We start from the raw sequence: 22,336 nt of genomic DNA, 5'->3' as shown, positions 1-22,336 counted from the left end.
TCCCACTCACTGGGCAGCAGGAGGCTGGCCCCCACCAAGTGCCCAGTAGCTGAGTGGCTCCAGCAGCAAGAATCTTCTACAACCAGCTGCTAAGCTTTATATTCTATTCTTTTTCTAAACAATGTTTTCTAACCTTAGGTGCCTACCAGAAGCTGCTGGAGACCTCATTCAGAATTTACTGTGTGTGTCTGTTCTAACCTGTCTGGAGATTTGACTGACACAAGGCACTCCTCTTCTGTTTTGCCTAAGTCAGATCCAAGGCCAAAAAAGCTTAAAAACATTTCAAACCCATTTAACAAGTCTCAGATGCCTGGGGCAAAAGATTACAGTCCCAACATACAACAGACTGCCTAAGGCAAAAACCTGGGTATGTTTCTGGGAAATCAGGACACTCAGAGGCCTCAGCGTGTGCCGGGAAAATTCAGAAAGCTACGTACATGCCCAGGGCAAAATGCACACTCCGCAAAGACCTCAGGCCTCCACCTTGCTTTCACTCTGAGCTGATCCTCAAGCCAAGCGCAAGCCCGACCTCGAGTTCAAGGAGGGCCCAGGCACAAAGTCATTTTGCAAAGACTGGAAGAGTTCCTGGCATTCAAGGAAATCTTTGTCAAAACACCAGCTAAACACAAGCTAAGGAACAAGGACTTCAGCGACTACATAACAAAGGACGATAGTCTGCAATAATAACAGCTTGGGAAAAAAACCCACCAAACCCAAGCAAAGGAAAAGAGTCTAATTTCCAGAGCTACTGCGCTGTAGTAATCACAGGTCCAGTTTGCAGCAACAACAACCACCACAAGGCACACAAAGAAACAGGAAAGTATGACTCAGTCAAAGAAATAAAAACTGACAAACTATTCTGGGGAAGGCCAGACACTGGATTTACTAGACAAAGACTTTGAAACAACTGCCTTAAACATGCTCAAAAACTTAAATAAAAACACAGGCCGGGCACCGTGGCTCACACCTGTAATTCCAGCACTTGGGGAGGCCAAGATGGGCAGATCACCTGAGGTCAGGAGTTTGAGACCAGCCTGGCCAACACAGTGAAACCCCAATCTCTACTAAAAATACAAAAAAATGCCAGGCGCAGTGGTTCACGCCTATAATCCCAGCACTTTGGGAGACTGAGACAGGCGGATCACCTGAAGTCAGGAGTTCAAGACCGGCCTGACCAACATGGAAAAACCCCGTCTCTACTAAAAATACAAAATTACCCGGGCGTGGTGGCACATGCCTGTAATCCCAGCTACTCGGGAGGCTGAGGCAGGAGAATCGCTTGAACCCGCAGAGTTTCAGTGAGCCGAGATCACGCCACTGCACTCCTGCCTGGGCAACAAGAATGAAACTCCGTCTCAAAAAAAAAAAAAAACATATACACACACACACAGCTAAAAGAAAAAAGGAAAACAACGCGTGTGTGAACCAAACAGGACTATCGATAGAGACAGAAAGTATAAAAAGGAACAAAACAGAAATCCTGGAGCTTTTAAAAGGTACAATAGGCCGGGCGCGGTGGCTCAAGCCTGTAATCCCAGCACTTTGGGAGGCTGAGATGGGCAGATCACGAGGTCAGGAGATCGAGAACATCCTGGCTAACACGGGAAACCCTGTCTCTACTAAAAAATAAAAAAAATAAAAATAAAAATAAAAATTAGCCGGGCGAGGTGGCGGGCGCCTGTAGTCCCAGCTACTCGGGAGGCTGAGGCAGGAGAATGGCGTAAACCCGGGAGGCGGAGCTTGCAGTGAGCTGAGATCCGGCCACTGCACTCCAGCCTGGGCGACAGAGCGAGACTCCGTCTCAAAAAAAAAAAAAAAGGTACAATAACAAACGTGAAAAATTCATGCTAGCAATTCAGTAGCACATCTGAGCAGGCACAAGAAAGAATCAGGAAACTCGAAGACAGGAAGATTGAAATTCTGCTCCAGTAAGTCTCCTCAGAAAGGAGAAAAAACAAAGGCGACGAGCAGAGCCTAAAGGACGTGAGATGTCAGCTTCTACCAACCAACACACACAGTATGGGGGTCTGAAATGCGCAGAAAGAATGTTCGAAAAAATAATGGAAAAAAACCTTTTCGAGTTTAATGAAAGACAAGAATTTTACAAATCCAAGAAGCTCAACAAACTCCAAGTAGGATAAACTCACAGGACCCAAAATGAAACACATTTTAATAAAAGTGTTGAAAGCCAAAAGACAAGAGAGAATCTTGACAGCAGCAAGAGAGAAGTGACTGGATAACTGTCAACAGCTGACTTCTCATCAGAAATCATGAAGGCTGGCCGGGCGCGGTGGCTCAAGCCTGTAATCCCAGTACTTTGGGAGGCCGAGATGGGTGGATCACGAGGTCAGGAGATCAAGACCATCCTGGCTAACACGGTGAAACCCCGTCTCTACTAAAAAAATACAAAAAACTAGCCAGACGAGGTGGTGGGCGCCTGTAGTCCCAGCTACTCGGGAGGCTGAGGCAGGAGAATGGCATAAACCCGGGAAGTGGAGCTTGCAGTGAGCTGAGATCCGGCCACTGCACTCCAGCCTGGGTGACAGAGCCAGACTCCATCTCAAAGAAAAAAAAGAAAAAGAAATCATGAAGGCCAAGGCTGGGCGTGGTGGCTCACACCTGTAATCCCAGCACTTTAGGAGGTTGAGGTGGGTGGATAAACTGAGGTCAGGAGTTCAAGACTAGCCTAACCAACATGTGGAAACCCCATCTGTACAAAAAAATACAAAAATTAGCCAGGCGTGGTGGCAAGCGCCTGTAATACCAGCTACTCAGAGGGCTGAGGCAGGAGAATCGCTTGAACCTGGGAGGAGGAGGTTGCAGTGAGCCAAGACGGTGCCACTGCACTCCAGCCTGGGAAACAGAGCAAGAACCTGCCTCAAAAAAAAAGTGTGTTTTTCAGCACTCAATAATTAACAGGTAGATTTGTGTCAACAAGAAAATGCAAAGCCTGAAAAACAACTTTTAAGAGAGAACAAAATAAAAGATCCATGGAAAATAAACTACTACTTTTGGGGACAGGTTTCAACAAGTTCATTACCATCTGTAAGAGGAGACAGGAACAAGAGTGAACGCTGAGCCACCTAGTCACTAAAGTCAAATCTGGAGGGGCTGAGGCGTGTGGTGGGAAGGGTCAGAGCTACAGACCATCTCATCTGGGACAAGCATGTGCACCAGTAGCACAATCCCAGGAGGGTCTCCTCCAGAGCTCTGCAAAAGTTCTCAGCAAGAAGGAGCCTGTCCCTCCTCTAGCCCAAGGCATGAAGACCCAAGAGCCAGGTCTGTGCACAGGCTCTGCAGAAGCAGAGGAGCAGCACCAGGTTGGTGTAAAGACTCAGGAACAATGAGCCACCCACTTCATGGTCTGTCTGACTTGTTCTGATATGAGAGCCCTAACAACGATTCAAGCAGAACCACAAGTCACGTTCCCTGTCACACATTAGAACATTTTTATTCAACCACAAGAAATTCTGTCCACGTGCAGCCAGGCTTCCACAGGTCACCCCTCCACATATCAGCCATCTTTTCTTTTTTTTTGAGACAAGGTTTTGCTCTGTTGCCCAGACTCGAGTGCAATAGTGCAATCACAGTTCACAGCAGCCTCAACCTCCTAAGGTCAAATGATCCTCCCACCTTGGCCTCCCAAGTAGCTAGGACTAGGGGCCCTCACTACAACATCTGGCTACTTTTTTTTGAGACAGGGTCTTACTCAGTTGGGACTACAAGTGTGCGCCGCCATGCATGGCAATCTTATCTACCTATCTACCTGAGACAGGGTCTCCCCTTCTGTTGCCTGGGCTGGAGGACACTGGTGTGATCTCAGGTCCCTGTAGTCTCCACCTCTTGGGTGCAAGTGATCCTCCAACCTCAGTCTCCCGAGTAGCTGGGACTACAGCTGCGCACCACCAGGCCCGGCTAACCTCCCGCTGCGCACCACCAGGCCCGGCTAACCTCCCGCTGTGCGCCACCAGGCCCGGCTAACCTCCCGCTGCGCGCCACCAGGCCCGGCTAACCTCCCGCTGCGCGCCACGAGGCCCGGCTAACCTCCCGCTGCGCGCCACCAGGCCCGGCTAACCTCCCGCTGCGCGCCACCAGGCCCGGCTAACCTCCCGCTGCGCGCCACCAGGCCCGGCTAACCTCCCGCTGCGCGCCACCAGGCCCGGCTAACACAATTCATGTCGTTTCAAGTCAATGATGGGCCGCATATGTGAGGGTTCCGTTAAGATTATGATGGAGCTGAAGAATTCCTATTCCTAGCCATCGTGATGTCGTAGTGCAATGAATTACTCACGAGTTTAGGGATGCTGGTGTCAAGGAACCCACTACGCAAACAGCTGTATGAAAGTACAGCACATGGCCCGGCACGGTGGCTCACAGCTGTCATCCCAGCACTTTGGGAGGCCGAGACGGGCGGATCACGAGATCAGGAGATTGAGACCATCCCAGCTAACACAGCGAAATCCCATCTCTACTAAAAATACAAAAAAAATCAGCCCAGGCCTGGTGGTGGGAGCCTGCAGTCCCAGTTACTCAGGAGGCTGAGGCAGGAGAAGGGTGTGAACCCAGGAGGCGGAGCTTGCAGTGAGCTGAGATCATGCCACTGCACTCCAGCCCGGGCGACAGAGCGGGACTCCGTCTCAAAAAAAAAAAAAAAGAAAGAAAGAAAGTACAGTACATACGATCACGTACAATATGTAATACTTGATAATAATAAATGACTGTTACTGGTTATGTATTTACTGCACTATACTTTTTTTTTTTTTTTGAGACAGAGTCTCACTCCATTGCCCAGGCTGGAGTGCAGTGGCTTGGTCTGGGCTCACTGCAACCTCCGCCTCCCGGGTTCAAGCAATTCTCCTGCCTCAGCCTCCCGAGGAGCTGGGACTACAGGCGTGTGCCACCAAGCCTGGCTAACTTTTTTTTAGCAGAGACGGGCTTTCACCATGTTGGCCTGGCTGGTCTCAAACTCATGACCTCAGGTGATCCACCCGCGAAGGCCTCCCAAAGTGCTGGGATTACAGGCGAGAGTCACTGTGCCTGGCAGCACTATACTTTTTATTGTTAATTTAGAGTATACTGCTTCTACTTATTTTTAAAAAGTTAACTATACAGTAGCCCCAGGTAGGTCCTTCAGGCAGCCTCCAGAAGGCAGCGTGATTATCACCAGAGGTGACCGCTCCCTGCACGTTACTGCCCCTGAGAACTGTGGAGTGGGACAAGAGGTGGAGGCGGAAGACAGTGATACTGCTGGTACTGACCCTGTACAGGGCTAGGCTAGTGTTGTGTTTCAGTCTTAGTTTTTAAACAAAAAAAGTTTAAAAAGAAAAAAAAATTAATTTTACAAACAAAAAAGTTTATCAAATAAGAATATAAAAATATTTCTGTGGTCAGGCGCATGGCTCACACCTGTAATCCCAGCGCTTTGCGAGGCCGAAGCAGGCAGATCATCTGAGGTCAGGAGTTCAAGACCAGCCTGGCCAACATGGCAAAACTCCATCTCTACTAAAAATACAAAAATTAGCCAGGCAAGGTGGCTACTCGGGAGGCCGAGGCAGGAGAATCGCTTGAACCCAGGTGGCGGAGGTTGCAGTGAGCCAAGATCACACCATTGCACTCCAGCCTGGGCCACACAGTGAGATGCGGTCTCAGAAAAAAACGACAAAAAATATTTTTTATGTCTGTATAATGTGTGTTTTAAAAAAGTTATAGTATGTTAAGGCTATTTTTTTTTTTTTTTTTTTTTTTTTTTGAGGCTGAGTCTTGCTCTGTCGCCCAGGCTGGAGTGCAGTGGCCAGATCTCAGCTCACGGCAAGCTCCGCCTCCCGGGTTCCCGCCATTCTCCTGCCTCAGCCTCCCGAGTAGCTGGGACTACAGGCGCCCGCCACCTCGCCGGCTAGTTTTTTGTATTTTTAGTAGAGACGGGGTTTCACTGTGTTCGCCAGGATGGTCTCGATCTCCTGACCTTGTGATCCGCCCGTCTCGGCCTCCCAAAGTGCTGGGATTACAGGCTTGAGCCACCGCGCCCGGCCTTTTTTTTTTTTTGAGATGGAGTCTCGCTCTGCCGCCCGGGCTGGAGTGCAGTGGCCGGATCTCAGCTCACTTCAGCTCACTGCAAGCTCCGCCTCCCAGGTTCACGCCATTCTCCTGCCTCAGCCTCCCGAGTAGCTGGGACTATAGGCGCCCACCACCACGCCCAGCTAGTTTTTTGTATTTTTTAGTAGAGACGGGGTTTCATTGTGTTAGCCAGGATAGTCTCGATCTCCTGACCTCATGATCCACCCGTCTCGGCCTCCCAAAGTGCCGGGATTACAGGCTTGAGCCACCGCGCCCGGCCAAGGCTAATTTATTATTGAAAATTTTTTTCTTCTACCTGACAAGAAAACTCTTTTTAAATAAATTTAGGCCAGGCACAGTGGTTCACACTTGTAATTCAAGGACTTTGGGAGGCCAAGGTGGACGGATCACCTGAGGTCAGGAGTTCAAGACCAACCTGGCCAACATAGTGAAACCCCGTCTCTGCTAAAAATGAAAAAATTAGTTGGGCATGGTCTCAAGCGCTGGCAATCCCAGCTACTCGGGAAGCTGAGGCAGGAGAATCGCTTGAACCCAGGAGGTGGAGGTTGCAGTGAGCCAAGATCACGCCATTGCACTGCAGCCTGGGTGACAAGAACAAAACTCCTTCTCAAATAAGTAAATAAATAAAGTGTAGCCTAAATGTCCAGTGTTTCTAAAGTTGACAGTGGTGTATAGTCATGTCTTAGGCCTTCACATTCACTCACTGACTCACTCAGTTCTACAAGCTCTGTTGACACCAAGTGCCCTAGAGAGCTGTACCATCTTTTATCTTTTGTACCTTATTTTCACTGTGTCTTTTCTATGTTTTAGTATGTTTAGATACACAACCACCTACCATGTTACAGCATTCAGTACAGTCACATATTGCTTAAGTTTGTGCAGCCTGTGGCTGTAGGAGCAAAAGGATGTACACACAGCCTGGATATGTAGCCGGCTGTGTCATCTAGGTTTGTACAAGTACGCTCTATGATGCTGGCACAACAATGAAATCACCTAACAATGCATTTCTCAGAATGATTTCCACCATTAAGTGATGCACGACTGTACAAGGCCAAAAAGGCCACGCTGGGGAGTCTACCATCAACGAAAACAAAAAAAAAGTGGGAGCAACTGCAGAATCAGAAGTGAATTTCACCTGACTTACATCTATAACTGTTTTACATGGTTTTCTACAGTACAGTATTCACCCAATCCAACTCAGAAGCCTACATCCAACCAATTCAGCAATAAACATTTGAGTCCTATCAAGTACCCAGAATTCCTGGAGGTCACCCAGGGGTCAAAGGCCACAACCCCAGGAAGTATACAACGTAAAGACGAATCAGCCCAGCCAGCCCACAGAACACTTACATGCAGTTCACTCAAGTGTACGGGATTTGAGTTGTGTTTAACTACGTGTGGGCAAGTCCAGGGGGAAGCTGGGCAAGGTGGGAACAGGTCCTCAAGGAGGACCCAGAACAGTTAGTTTATATTTAAACCACATCTTCTTCTACTCAGCTCAAACGGCTATAAAAATGATGTTCATTACCCTAACATCCTCCAACAGTTCAGAAATGGCAAAAACACAGAATTTTTAAAACATTCTCTATACACTCAAAATGCTATTGTATTCTGAAAAATACAAGACCAAAAAAGCCACTTTGAAAACACAACAGGCCGGGCGCGGTGGCTCAAGCCTGTAATCCCAGCACTTTGGGAGGCCGAGACGGGCGGATCACGAGGTCAGGAGATCGAGACCATCCTGGCTAACACGGTGAAACCCCGTCTCTACTAAAAAAAAATACAAAAAAAACTAGCCGGGTGAGGTGGCGGGCACCTGTAGTCCCAGCTACTTGGGAGGCTGAGGCAGGAGAATGGCGTGAACCCGGAGGCGGAGCTTGCAGTGAGCTGAGATCCGGCCACTGTACTCCAGCCTGGGCGACAGAGCGAGACTCCGTCTCAAAAAAAAAAAAAAAAGAAAACACAACAGCAGACCAGGTGCAGTGGCTCATGCCTGTAATTCCAACATTTTGGGAGGCCAAGGCAGGAGAATCACTTGTGGTCAGGAGTTTGAGACCAGCCTGGCCCACATGATGAAACCCTATCTCTACTAAAAATATAAAAATTAGCCGGGCATGGTGGTGGGCACCTGTAATCCCAGCTACTTGGGAGACTGAGGCAGGAGAATCACTTGAACCCGGCAGGAGGAAGTTGCGGTGAGCCAAGACGGTGCCAGTGCACTCCAGCCTGGGCGACAGAGCAAGACTCCGTCTCAAAAAAACAAAACAAAACAAAAAAACACAATAATAGTTTTAAATTTACTTATTTCAGGTTTTCTTTTTCTTTCTTTTTTTTTTTGAGATGGAGTTTCGCTCTTGTTGCCCAGGCGCCATCTCAGCTCACCACAACCTCCGCCTCCCGGGTTCAAGTGATTCTCCGCCTTAGCCTCCCGAGTAGCTGGGATTACAGGCGTGCGCCACCACACCAGGCTAATTTTGTATTGTTAGTAGAGACAGGGTTTCTCCATGTTGGTCAGGCTGGTCTCGAACCCCCGACCTCAGGAGATCTGCCCGCCTCGACCACACAAAGTGCTGGGATGACAGGCGTGAGCCAACGTGCCCGGCCTATTTCAAATTTTCTATATTCCATCCGTTCAAATAAAAGTCAAAAGATGAGTTTTCTTACTGCTGATTATTAATGACTAAACACCATTAAAAACAGCACCTTGAGAGCCGTCTTTCCCAGCATGGCTGTGCTAACACTGACGTCACATCATCAGTTCATTCTCCAGTGGAACCAGGAACACAAAAAACTGGAACAATTCAGCTACAGCTCAGTGTCTTTTTTCTCACTAAACGTTCTCAGAATGTCTGTATCAATGTAACTAAGGTATTCCTAGTTCTCAGACTATCTGTATCAGCCTAATTAAGTCAATAAATATGACTACAAGTACACAAGTGTAACAGTGCTAGGCTACTACTGCCTTAAGGGACCTAGCTGAACCTTCTCACAACCAGGGATAGCAAGACAGAACTGCATTCCAAGAGTGTCCTTTCAAAGCTGCAAAGGGAGGAGGAGTTATCTAGTGACTCTGCAATGAGTCTCAACCCCCAGGCTCTGTTTTAGAAGAGGCACTTTCGGCCAGGCGAGGTGGCTCATGCCTGTAATCCCAGCACTTTGGGAGGCCAAGGTGGGCGGATCATGAAGTCAGGAGATGGAGACCATCCTGGCTAACACGGTGAAACCCCACCTCTACTAAAAATACAAAAACTTTGCCGGGCGTGGTGGCAGGCGCCTGTAGTCCCAGCTACTCAGGAGGCTGAGGCAGGAGAATGGCGTGAACCCGGGAGGCAGAGCTTGTAGTGAGCCGAGATCGCGCCACTGCACTCCAGCCTGGGCGACAGAGCGAGACTCCGACTCAAAAAAAAAAGAAAGAAAAGCCACTTTCAGGTGAGGCGCCACAGCTCATGCCCGTAATCCCAGCACTTTGGGAGGCTGAGGTGAGCAGATCACCTGAGGTCAGGAGTTCCAGACCAGCCTGGCCAACATGGTGAAACCCTATCTCTACTAAAAATACAAAAATTAGCCACGCGTGGTAGCAGGCACCTGTAATCCCAGGTGCTCAGGAGGCTAAGGCAGGAGAATCACTTGAACCCGCAAGGCAGAGGTTGCAGTGAGCTGAGATTTTGCCACTGCACTCCTGCCTGGAAGACAGAGCAGGACTCCATCTTGAAAAAAAAAGAAAAATTAGCCGGCGTGTTGGCACATGCCTGTAATTCCAGCTCCTCAGGAGACTGAGGCAGGAGAATCACTTGAAACCAGGAGGCTGACACTGCAGTGAGCTGAGATCACACCACTGCACTTCAGCCTGGGCAACAGAGCAAGACCCTGTCTCAAAAAAAAAAAAAAAAGGCGCTTTCAAGTTTACTTTGAACAGCTACTTTGGTAGCATAAAAGTTTTAAGCAGGAATCATCTGTAAAAAACTATCAAAACTTACCACCAATAGGACCAAGAGTCATACTCAATTCTTGTTATACTATCAACTGCTAGGCTGCTATGCAACAGGCGGCTCTCCCCTCCCGCGTCCTGTGCATTGTAAGGTTTTTTAGCCGCATCCCTGGCCTCTGTCCACTAGATGCCAGTAGCACCAGTCCTCCCAGTCTATGCTAACCAAACATGTCTCCAGACACTGTCAAACGTCCCAGGGAGGGGACGGAGGCAGACTCATCCTGGTGTCATACTCCAATGCCTTTCACAGGACAAAGAACACAAGTATTCCATCTCAAATGACAAACTGCAGCAAAAACCAAATACTGTCTAAAAATCTATGGAATTCTCAGCAGAGCACCTTCTCTGTTCCTAACAAATCAGCAGGGACGTTTGAAGCCCAACATGCACTCTAAGCTGACGTGCACGAGGAAAGCAGGGCCGCTGGGGCTGGGGCTCTCGCATGAGGTATTTCCTGGTCTCCCTGCCACCACTTCCTAGGGTGTAGCTGTAACACCTTGTTCCAGGCTCAAAGCCCACTTCACATCGTAGAGGTGGTAACGTGTGCCTTAAACATGCCCTCACGGACTGCATTTTAGCAGCAAATTCCAAAATTGCTCATGAAAAAGTATGGAGGTTGATTTGCTATGACTGTCATTATTTAAGATATTATAAATTGCTCCAAAAACCAAACATAAAAGAAAACAAGAGCCCCACAAAAATGTTAAATAGATAAGAACACTACCCAAATGCCAACTGCTTTCATGAAAAGCTTCCTTAACTTAGAAACCCTCTTTTCTTCATTTTCCAAAAAAACCTTTCTCCTCAACAAAGCAAGAATAGTTACATTTTCACAATGGAAAAATCTGCTGTTACTATAATAGCCTCATCTCCTGGAATATTTCCACCAAACATGCACTGAGCCGTGCTGCACTTCTGCAACCACAGGTCTAAATGGGACCTGCCAGTAAGTGGGGGAGCCACGCCTGACTACAACCCCTTCACTATTAATAAACGATCAGCACTTGAAAACATGTACAGACCAGGTGGGATGGCTCACGCCTGTAATCCCAGCACTTTGGGAGACTGAGGTGGGGGGACCGCTTGAGGACAGGAATTTGCGACCAGCCTGGGCAACATAGCGAGACCCCAGGTCCAAAAAAAAAAAAATTAGCCCTGAATGGCCATGCAGGCCTGTACTCTCAGATACATGGGAGACTGAGGTGGGAGGATCGCTTGAGTCCAGGAGTTCAAGGCTGCAGTGAGCTATGATGGCACCACTGTACTCCAGCCTGGGTGACAGAGTAAGACTCTAAATAATAAAATAAAAGGAACACAGAGTTTTACCACTGGATGAAGTACTAAACACTAGGTGAGACAGAAGTAAGTTGGTTACTGGGTTTTTAACTTAAAGTAACAATTATGCTAAAATAGCTATACTGTGCTTCCTGTCTACAAATCAGTGATAACAATGTATCTCAATTTGCTAAATGAGTATTTTGGGTTTTGAGACAGAGTCTTGCTATGTCGCCCAGGCTGGAGTACAGGGGTGCCATCTTGGCTGACCTCAACCTTCACCCCATGGGTTCAAGCGATTCTCCTGCTTCAGCCTCCTGAGTCGCTGGGATGACAGGCACCCACCACTACGCCCAGCTAATTTTTGTATTTTTAGCAGAGACGGAGTTTAGCCATATTGGCCAGAGTGATCTCAAACTTCTGACCTCAGGTGATCCGCCTGCCTCGGCTTCCCAAAGTGCTGGGATTACACGCAAAAGCCAACGGGCCCAGCCAAAATTTCTTTAAAAGCTATCTCGCCGGGCGCGGTGGCTCAAGCCTGTAATCCCAGCACTTTGGGAGGCCGAGACGGGCGGATCACGGGGTCAGGAGATTGAGACCATCCTGGCTAACACAGTGAAACCCTGTCTCTACTAAAAAATACAAAATACTAGCCGGGCGAGGTGGTGGGCGCCTGTAGTCCCAGCTACTCCGGAGGCTGAGGCAGGAGAATGGCGTAAACCCGGGAGGCGGAGCTTGCAGTGAGCTGAGATCAGGCCACTGCACTCCAGCCCGGGCGACAGAGCAAGACTCCGCCTCAAAAAATAAAATAAAATAAAATAAAAGCTATCTCTACTAAAAATACAAAAATTAGCCAGCATGGTGGTGCATGCCTGTAATCCCAGCTCCTCAGGAGGCTGAGGCAGGAGAATCGCTTGAACCCAGGAGGTGGAGCTTAAATACACAGTAGTTATTAAAGGCAATTGATTTGTACACTGAGAATTTTTCAAAGTGCAAAGCGGCATTTCTCCTCTGCTATGAACTTCCCTTTATTTATGCCAACACATGCCAACTCCTGTGTCCCAGCCTCAGCTCCGCTTACAAGCTTGTCAGGAGTTTCAGGTCGCCAAACGAAGGCATTTCAGCCACCCTTGCAGCCCTTCAATATGGAAACACATCAGACTTTCCAAGTAGTTCCATTCTGACCCGCTCTGCTCAGCTCTTCAAACAAGACAATCTCGTTTTCTTTTCCACTGGGAGCTGTCCTCCTTCACACGTCATCTGCTGTCTACTCGGCCAAAGAGCTGACCAGGTCTCAACTCCATCTTTTTTTTTTTTTTTTTCCTGAGACAGAGTCTCGCTCTGTCCCCCAGGCTGGAGTGCAGTGGCACGATCTTGGCTCACTACAAGCACTGCCTCCCGGGTTCACGTCATTCTCCTGCCTCAGCCTCCTGAGTAGCTGGGACTACAGGTGTCCGCCACCATGCCTGGCTAATTTTTTTTATTTTTAGTAGAGACGGGGTTTCACGGTGTTAGCCACGATGGTCTCGATCTCCTGACCTTGTGATCCGCCTGCCTCGGCCTCCCAAAGTGCTGGGATCACAGGCGTGAGCCACCGCGCCCGGCCTCAGCTCCCATTTCTTGGTGGTTCCTTCAGCCACTTCACCTTAGTTTAGTGATGAGGTTTCCGCTCTTTCTAACCCTAATCTCAACTCTGCTCTCCTTACAAGGCCCCCACTTTACATGCACTCCTTCTACCTCCACTCCCTCCTTCCTCCCCAGCCCTATGTCCAGCCTCCTTCCTTATCCTGGAGACAACAGCCCTCTCAAAGGCTGCCCAAGACTTCCTGATTGCCAAGCCATGTCCCTTGGCCATCTCCTTCCCAGGACCCCCTCCTTCTTACTTCTTCTTTCTGGTACTGGTATTCTCCAGGAAGCTCAGTTCTGCCCATCCGTATTCTGAGTAGGACAAAATCACTGAGTTCCCTCAATTCATTTCTTGGAGTCTCCACCTGGAAAGCTCCAGAAGCCACTGCCTGTCGGCTCACCTCTCTCCAGTCTTCACCTTGGAAGATACTATCTGTGATTTAATGAGCAAGTCTTCAAATGTGACATTACCCAACACAATCTGCCACATAAGAAAGAAAGCGTTGAATTACCACTAGGCAGAACCAATAGTTCTTTTGGCATAGGACAGGGGTCACTTTTCTAAATAAACAGTTTTAGTTTAGCACGTTAAATAGTCGTAGGCAATAGTAAATTCAACTTGTTCTATTTATATTTGATTATTAGATATTCTGGGATCTTACTGATCAAAATGTGTCAAATTCATTTGACATTTTCAAAGTATAAACAACTGTTAAACAGTTGCCTATTTCTATTCATAAAGTACACAGTTTGTTACCATGGCAACAAAAATAGCAACAACAAACCCAACCTGTCCCGTCCAATTGATCTTCCTGAAAACACTTCACCAGTCACAGGCTCCAAACCAGGCCCTTGGACAAATACGCACCTTGTCCTCGGCTGGGCGCAGTGGCTCACACCTGTCATCCCAGCACTCTGGGCAGATGACCCGAGGTCAGGAGATCGAGACCAGCCTGGCCAACATGGTGAAACCCTGTCTCTACTAAAAATACAAAAAAATTAGCCGGACGTGGTGGCGCGCACCTGTAGTCCCAGCTACTTGGGAGGCTGAGACAGAAGAATTGCTTGAACCCAGGAGGTGGAGGTTGCAGTGAGCCGAGATCGCTCCACTGCACTCCAGCTCGGGCAACAGAGGAGACTCCATCTCAAAAAATAGATAAATAAATAAATAAAATACAAATATAAAAATGAGCCAGGTGTGGTGGTGGGCATCTGTAAACCCACCTACTTGGGAGGCTGAGCCAGGAGAATCACTTGCATGCGGGAGGTGGAGGTTGCAGTGAGCGGAGATTGTGTCACTGCACCCCAGCCTGGGTGACAGAGCGAGACCGTCTTTAAAAAAAAAAAGAAAAAACAAACACTTTGTCCTCAAAGAGGGCATTTCAGTCTATCACTGGCAAAGTAAAAACACTCCCCACCAGACATAGGCAGACCTCACGCTCCAGCTGCTCTAAAATCTGCCCCAAAGTCTCTTCCAGCCTGAATTCCAGGTTCCCCAGAGCCAGGCTACAGGGCCAGTCACATGTGGGAGGCAACCTCTACCGGCTCACCTCCAAGAGCCCTGCCCAGGTGGCCCAGAACACCCCCATGGAGCCCACCCTCCAGTCTCCCAGGAACACCTGTGCCTCCAGTCAGTCTGAGGCTCTCAGAGAGGAAAACGCTGCCTTCCTTTACACACAGCCCGGCAGCCTGTGTATCCAAAAATCAAGGACTGGAAGAAGCCATTTGTTTTCTGGACCATGCACCCTGACAATCTTGTACACATTGTGCCCCCACCCATCCACACTGGGCTCGAGGCTCCCCAGCCACTGTGGAAACGGTACTTGGATCCACATCTTAGTCAAATTACTAAAATACAGCAGCCAAGGACAGGGTCACAGTCCCCATCTTTCTCTCTTCCCCCACATTAATACATTATTTAGTATTTCAATGAAATGAGCCAAATTTTAAACCTAAACTACTTATGTACTCTTCCAAAATTTCTGATAATTTTTAATATAAATTCAAAACATAAATTCATAAAATCACTGTGGTTCAAATAAGAGACCAACCATGGGTTGCTACATTATTTTCTCACTCTAAAGTGATGTTGAATTTAGTAGGCAAATCTGAAATAATCATTAATACTATTTCAGCCTTAGGATGGGCGCAGTGGCTCATGCCTGTAATCCCAGCTACTTAGGAGGCTGAGGCAGGAGAATTGCTTGAATCCAAGAAGCCAAGGTTGCAGGGAGCTGAGATTCACGCCACTGCACTCCAGCCTGGGCGACAGAGTGAGACTCGTAATAATACTTTGACCTTTACATAATTACTCTAAGTTATGTATGCTTTAAGCTTATATATTTAATTTGATTTTTAAACCTAAAAAGAACTTGTATCATCAACCTGAATACTGAGCTTAAATTCAGAAAAAAAGATTTTAGGGCCAGGTGTTGTGGCTCACACCTGTAATCCCAGCACTCTGAGAGGCGGAGGCAAGAGGATCACCTGAGGTCAGGAGTTCGAGACCAGCCTGACCAACATGGATCAACCCTGTCTCTACTAAAAATACAAAATTAACTGGGTGGGGTGGTGTGGTGCGCACCTGTAATCCCAAGTACTCGGGAGGCTGAAGCAGGAGAATCACTTGAGCCCAGGAGGCAGAGGCTGCAGTGAGCCGAGATTGCACCATTGCACTCCAGCCTGGGCAACAAGAGGAAAAACTCTGTCTAAAAAAAAAAAAAGATTTTAAACTATTTATCTGCATTTCACTGGTACCAATTCTTTACAATTTATTCCATTAACCTGTGTTACCACCCTACGTCAAAAATTTGGAAATGATGCCCTACAAAAAAGGAGGTGCTGAAATATCCTCTAGGTTAATAATGTAATTCACACTGTACAAATGCTAAGCTCTCTTCCGTGAAAAAAGCCATTCATCCCCTTGTGTACTCAGTACCGGTAGAGGTTCCCAGGCCCATGAGAAGTCCAGAATACATGTTAGCCTCGGTGGCCACAAGACTCTTCCCTGAGCACAAGTGGGAGGCACAGCTTCCATCTCACCACCCTTCTTACTCGTCTCTACTGCAAGGCTCATTATTACTGTTCAGAAGTTCTGAATTTGGCCAGGCGTGGTGGCTCACAGCTGTAATCCCAGCACTTTGGGAGGCCAAGGTGGGTGAATCACGAGGTCAGGAGATCAAGACCATCCTGGCCAACATGGTAAAACCCTGTCTCTACTAAAAATACAAAAATTAGCTGGGTGTGGTGGCATGTGCCTGTAATCCCAGCTACTCAGGAGGCTGAGGCACAAGAACTGCTTGAACCCGGGAGGCGGAGGTTGCAGCAAGTCAAGATTGCACCATTGGTCGGGCGCGGTGGCTCAAGCCTGTAATCCCAGCACTTTGGGAGGCCGAGGCGGGCAGATCACGAGGTCAGGAGATCGAGACCATCCTGGCTAACATGGTGAAACCCCGTCTCTACTAAAAATACAAAAACTAGCCGGGCGAGGTGGCGGGCGCCTGTAGTCCCAGCTACTCCGGAGGCTGAGGCAGGAGAATGGCGTAAACCCGGGAGGCGGAGCTTGCAGTGAGCTGAGATCCGGCCACTGCACTCCAGCCCGGGCGACAGAGCGAGACTCCGTCTCAAAAAAAAAAAAAAAAAAAAAAAAAAGATTGCACCATTGCACTCCAGCCTGGCGTCAGAGCAAGATTCCGTCTCAAAAAAATAAGGTCTGAATTCTGGCCCTCACTGAAAGGTCGACTTATTTGATGTTTATCACGTTAGCATGTGTAGAATTCAATTCAATACAAATAGCTCTGGCTGAATGGTAAGGAGAATTTTCTTTAAAAACTCAAAATCGGGCCAGGCGCGGTGGCTAATGCCTGTAATCCCAGCACTTTGGAAGGCCGAGGCAGGCGGATCATGAGGTCAGGAGATCAAGACCATCTAGCACACTAGCACAGTGAAACCCTATCTCTACTAAAAATACAAAAAAATTTAGCCGGGCATAGTGGCGGGCACCTGTAGTCCCAGCTACTCAAGAGGCTAAAGCAGGAGAATGGCATGAACCCAGGAGGCAGAGCTTGCAGTGAGCCGAGATCACGCCACTGTACTCCAACCTCAGGGACAGAGGGAGACTCCATCTCAAAAAAAAAGAATTCCAAAAAACTCAAAATCTTAGCTCACACCTGTAATCCCAGCACCTTGGGAGGAGTGGTGAGATCCTAGCTCACACCTGTAATCCCAGCCTGGAATGCAGTGGTGAGATCACAGCTCACACCTGTAATCCCAGCACCTTGGGAGGAGCGGTGAGATCCTAGCTCACACCTGTAATCCCAGCCTGGAATGCAGTGGTGAGATCCTAGCTCACACCTGTAATCCTGGCCTGGAATGCAGTGGTGAGATCCTAGCTCACACCTGTAATCCCGGCCAGGAATACAGTGGTGAGACCACAGCTCACACCTGCAATCCCGGCCTGGAATGCAGTGGTGAGACCACAGCTCACACCTGTAATCCCAGCACCTTGGGAGGAGTGGTGAGACCACAGCTCACACCTGTAATCCCAGCCTGGAATGCAGTGGTGAGACCACAGCTCACACCTGTAATCCCGGCCTGGAATGCAGTGGTGAGACCACAGCTCACACCTGTAATCCCGGCCTGGAATGCAGTGGTGAGACCAGAGCTCACACCTGTAATCCCGGCCTGGAATGCAGTGGTGAGATCACAGCTCACACCTGTAATCCCGGCCTGGAATGCAGTGGTGAGATCACAGCTCACACCTGTAATCCCGGCCTGGAATGCAGTGGTGAGACCACAGCTCACACCTGTAATCCCGGCCTGGAATGCAGTGGTGAGATCACAGCTCACACCTGTAATCCCGGCCTGGAATGCAGTGGTGAGATCACAGCTCACACCTGTAATCCCGGCCTGGAATGCAGTCGTGAGACCACAGCTCACAGCAACTTCACACTCCTGATCACTGGGGCAGGAGAATCACTTGTGCCCAGGAGTTTGAGGCTGCCGTGAGCTGTCGTTACACCAGTGCACTCCAGGTAACAGAGACTGTGTCTCAAACACAAAAACAAACAAAACAAAAACTCAAGATCCCCACAGTAGACGTGTAACTTCCTTGTGACACAATATTTTGTAAAAAAAAAAAAACAGATTAAAGGGTAGCCATTAGGCCCCACCATTGATTTCATATAGTCTATAGTACAAACACACATAAACAGCATTTTCGTTGGAAAATTTCCTTTTTTTTTCTTTTTTTTGAGACGGAGTCTTCCTCTGTCGCCCAGACTGGAGTGCAGTGGTGAGATCTGGGCTCACAGCAAGCTCCACTTCCCAGGTTCACATTCTCCTGGCTCAGCCTCCTGAGTAGCTGGGACTACAGGCGCCAGCCACCAAGCCCGGCTAACTTTTTTTTTTTGTATTTTTAGTAGAGACGGGGTTTCACTGGTTTAGCCAGGATGGTCTCGATCTCATGACCTCGTGATCCCCCAGGCTCCGCCTCCCAAAGTGCTAGGATTACAGGCATGAGCCACCAAGCCCGGTCTGAAAATAACATTCTTTAAAATGCTACTACCAAAGTTTAAGGAATATGCTGGTACACCTTTCCATCCTAAGAAACAGAACAGCACATGCAAACACACACCACGCATGCAAGTCAAGAAAAAAAGCAACAGCTCTTATCAGCATCTCCAACAACTGAAAACGGTTAAAAATTCCAGTTTGTAGGCCGGGCGCAGTGGCTCACGCCTGTAATCCCAGCACTCTGGGAGGCCGAGGCAGGAGGATCACCAGGTCAGGAGTTCAAGACCAGCCTGGCCAAGATGGTGAAATTCCGTCTCCACTAAAAATACAATTAGCTGGGCGCGGTGGCAGGCGCCTGTAATCCCAGCTACTCGGGAGGCTGAGGCAGGAGAATCGCTTGAACTCCGAGGGCGGAGATTTCAGTGAGCCAAGATCGCGCCACTGCATTCCAGCCTGGGCGACAGAGTGAGACCCCGTCTCAAAAAACAAAAAAATTCCAGTTTGTGTGGACAAAAGGCTGTACTTGCAATGATCTAGAAGCGATCCCCTGAGGAATAATTAGCATTTCCTAGACAGCAAGTTTGTGTTTCAAAAACCACAGGATCAAGCTAAATTGTTTTGTTGCAGGATTGACAGTTCCCCATGAGGCTCACTTAACACTCTACATGACCTTATAATAATTCCTCATCAACTGTCTTTTTGTAGAAGTTATATGAAAAGTGAAAAGTATCTAGTTTTCCCTAAATTTCAAGGTTCAGAGCACAGATTGAAAGCCCACCCTGCTTGAAGAGCTTTCCAATTTGGGCCACTGAAAACACGGCAGGGAAAAAGGAGTCTTTGCTGCTTAAAACACCGCACTCTTGAAATAGCTCACTACCGAAAACGAGTGAACAACAACAAGACAACAGACAACCCTTCACCGGTTAAGAGGCACAGGTTTTAGTTCGGGGCAGTTCCGCCCACCGCACACCGCACGTTTTAACGTTTCTGTTCAGCGCGACCTCGCTGCAGGTGAGGAACAGCACATGTAAACTCCCCGCACGCACCGAACCTAGAAACCTTGACCCGCGCGCGCAGCCGCCCGCGGCTCCAGCTCCAGGAAGGGGGAAAGACGGGGGGCTGCACCTGCCAGGCGGGGGACCGGGAGGACGGGGGTCGGGGCCAGGGGCTGTCGAGGGTTGGGATCCAGCTGGGGCCTGGGTCCCGCTGGTGGCCCCGGCCGTGGGTGGTCCCGGGCCTGGACTCGGGTCCCGTCCCGTCCCGCCAGGCGCTGCAGGCCGCAGACCCCGCCCGCCCCGCCCCGAGGCCACTCACACGCGCGGCAGCTGCAGCGGCGGCGCCCCGCGCCTCTGGAACACGCCGTCCACGAACACGCCGTTCTTGCCCAGGCAGCGCAGGTAGAAGTCGCCGCCGGCGTCGGGCCTGGGCTGCACGGGCGGCGGCTCCGGAGCGGCCCCGCCATGGCCGCCGCCGCCGCCGCCCGGGGGCGTGAAGATCTCGAGGTGGCGCCGGGAGATGAAGCTCGAGTGGCCCATGCTCACGTCCACCGAGCCCTGCGACGAGTTGCGGCCGATGGTCACCGAGCGCTTCTTCATCAGATACTCGAACTCGCGGCCCTCCAGGCGCGCCACGGCCCAGCCGCCCGGCGGGGACCCGCCGCCCCCGGCCCCGCCGCCCCCGGCCCCGCCGCCCGCGGGTGGCGTGCCCGCGCCCGAGAGCGCCGCCGCGGCCGCCGCCATGGGCCTGCGTGAGGGCCCCCAGGCCGCTCCGCGCGGGCGCCGGTGGCGCGGGCCGAGGCCCAGGCCGCGCGGGTCGTCGGCCGCCGCGCACCGGAGCTGAGGGAGGGGGCCGAGCCGAGGCCGCCGGCCGGCGAGCGAGCGAGCGGCGGCGAGGGGCGGGAGCACGCGCGGCCGCGCCACCGAGCCGGCGTGCCGGGCCCGCCCCTCGCTGACGGACGGCCACGCCGGCCAATGGGGGCGGCGCACGGCAGTGGGGCTACCGAGGCGGACCAATGGCAAGACACGTCGCGCCGAGCTGCCGGCACGTCCGGCGGCGACGCCCGACGCAGTCCCGACTCCGGGCGCCGCGGAAAACCCGGGGCGGACGACCGGGAACCCGCACGGGATCGGGGCTGGCGCGGGGGGCGGCGCGGGCGCGGGGGCCCGGGGGTCTGAGCCCGGCCTGGCAGCGCCTTAGACGCGGCGGGCAGGACCGGGCCCAAGGTCACAGCGGGCGCCGGGCACGCGTCGGCCCCCAACCCGGCGTGGACGCCTGGGTGCGGATAGGCGACGGCCAGTGCGCCCAGGCCCGGCCGCCAAGCGGCCTTTTCCCCGCGAGGTGCGGGAACATCGTGGAGGGGCCGCGGGCCGCGTGGCCTCAGACCCAGGGCACCCGGTGACACGTTCGTTTTTAACCAGCAGCTCCAGGACTGGATGTCGTTATCTTTCCTGGCTAGCGGGTCATGTCATTGTGTCAAAAGTGTCCTGCAAAATACCGAGAAGTTGTGAATCACATTTACTTAACTGTCGTCAGCACGCAGTTTAAAAATATACACGAGGCCGGGCGCCGAGGCTCTCGCCTGTAATCCCAGCACTTTGGGAGGCCGAGGCGAGCGGATCACCTGAGGTCAGGAGTTCGAGACCAGCCTAGCCAACATTGTGAAACCCCAGCTCTACTAAAAATACAAAAAAAAAAATTAGCCGGGCGTGGTGGGGCACACCTGTAGTCCCAGCTACTCAGGAGGCGGAGGCAAGAGAATTGCTTAAACCTGGGAGGTGGAGAGTGCAGTGAGCCAAAATCGCGCTACTGCCCTTCAGTATGGGCAATGAGAATGAAACTACGTCTCTCTCATATATATATATATATATATACATACACACACACACACATATATGAACTCTCTTATGAACGAATAGTTAATGTCTTAACCAATCTGATACTAAGTTTTTAAAAAACAGAATTTTGCCACGGTTTAAAAAATTATGAGATCCCATCTAAATCAAGATGATCAGTAGTCCAGATGTTTACTAATCAATGAAACTCTTTCCATTAAAAAGAAGAAATCCTGGGGCCAGGCGCGGTGGCTCAAACCTGTAATCCCAGCGCTTTGGTAGGCCAAGGTGGATGGATCACGAGGTCAGGAGTTCAAGACGAGCCTGACCAACATAGTGAAACCCTGTCTCTGATAAAAATACAAAAATTAGCCAGGCATGGTGGGGCACGCCTGCAGTCCCAGCTACTTGGGAGGCTGAGGCAGGAGAAACGCTTGAACCCGGGAGGCAGAGGTTGTGCTGAGAAGATACCACGCGACTGCACTCCAGCCTGGGTAACAGAGCGAGACTCCGTCTCAAAAAAAAAAAAAAGGAAAAGAGAAAAAATCCTGTAAATGTATCTCACGGGTACTTAACCAGTGGTGGAGACGTTCAAGGTTCAGGATGGTGAAAAGTCTACAACCTCTAAAACAGAAAGAATTCTGTGGGAAGTCAGTGTCAGCCCTAGAAACCACAGCTTAGGCGCCAAGTGCATCTTCGCAAAACTGAAACAGCAACAAACGGTACTAATTCAGTCTCTGCTGGGGAGGGGCTGCCCCCGAATTGTCTCACTTCTTTCAACATGGTGGTTCCTGTCGGGTGTGTGAGGAGAAGATCCTATTATAGCCTGTATAGACAGGTTACAGCAAACACCCCAGGGTTCCTCTATTTGCTGCTTGTTAAATAGCAAAGAACAATTAGAAGACAGAAATGATATAATTTAGGTACAGAGGCCTGGCACAGGGGCTCGTGCCTATAATCCCAACACTTTGGGAGGCTGAGGTGGGTGGATCACTTGAGGTTAGAAGTTCGAGACCAGCCTTTCCAA

The 22,336-nt window shown here is 50.1% G+C and overlaps 1 protein-coding gene across 2 annotated transcripts in view; it reads right to left on the bottom strand.

Annotated features, from left to right (window-relative positions):
- FOXK2 (forkhead box K2) overlaps nucleotides 1-20,389 on the bottom strand; it is an 85,647-nt gene extending 65,258 nt beyond the window's left edge. For both annotated transcript variants that reach the window (XM_033181714.1, XM_033181715.1), the window contains exon 1: nucleotides 19,793-20,389. In XM_033181714.1, the coding sequence (XP_033037605.1) occupies nucleotides 19,793-20,217 (425 nt within the window). In that variant the 5' untranslated portion in view covers nucleotides 20,218-20,389. The remainder of the gene's footprint in view (nucleotides 1-19,792) is intronic.
- Between the last annotated feature and the right edge of the window lie 1,947 nt (nucleotides 20,390-22,336).

The sequence above is a fragment of the Trachypithecus francoisi genome, unplaced genomic scaffold (genome assembly GCF_009764315.1).
Source record: "Trachypithecus francoisi isolate TF-2019V2 unplaced genomic scaffold, Tfra_2.0 Lachesis_group20, whole genome shotgun sequence".
Classification (NCBI taxonomy): domain Eukaryota; kingdom Metazoa; phylum Chordata; class Mammalia; order Primates; family Cercopithecidae; genus Trachypithecus; species Trachypithecus francoisi.
The sequence above is the reverse complement of the archived record's forward strand: the minus strand, read 5'-3'. Positions and strand labels throughout refer to the sequence as shown.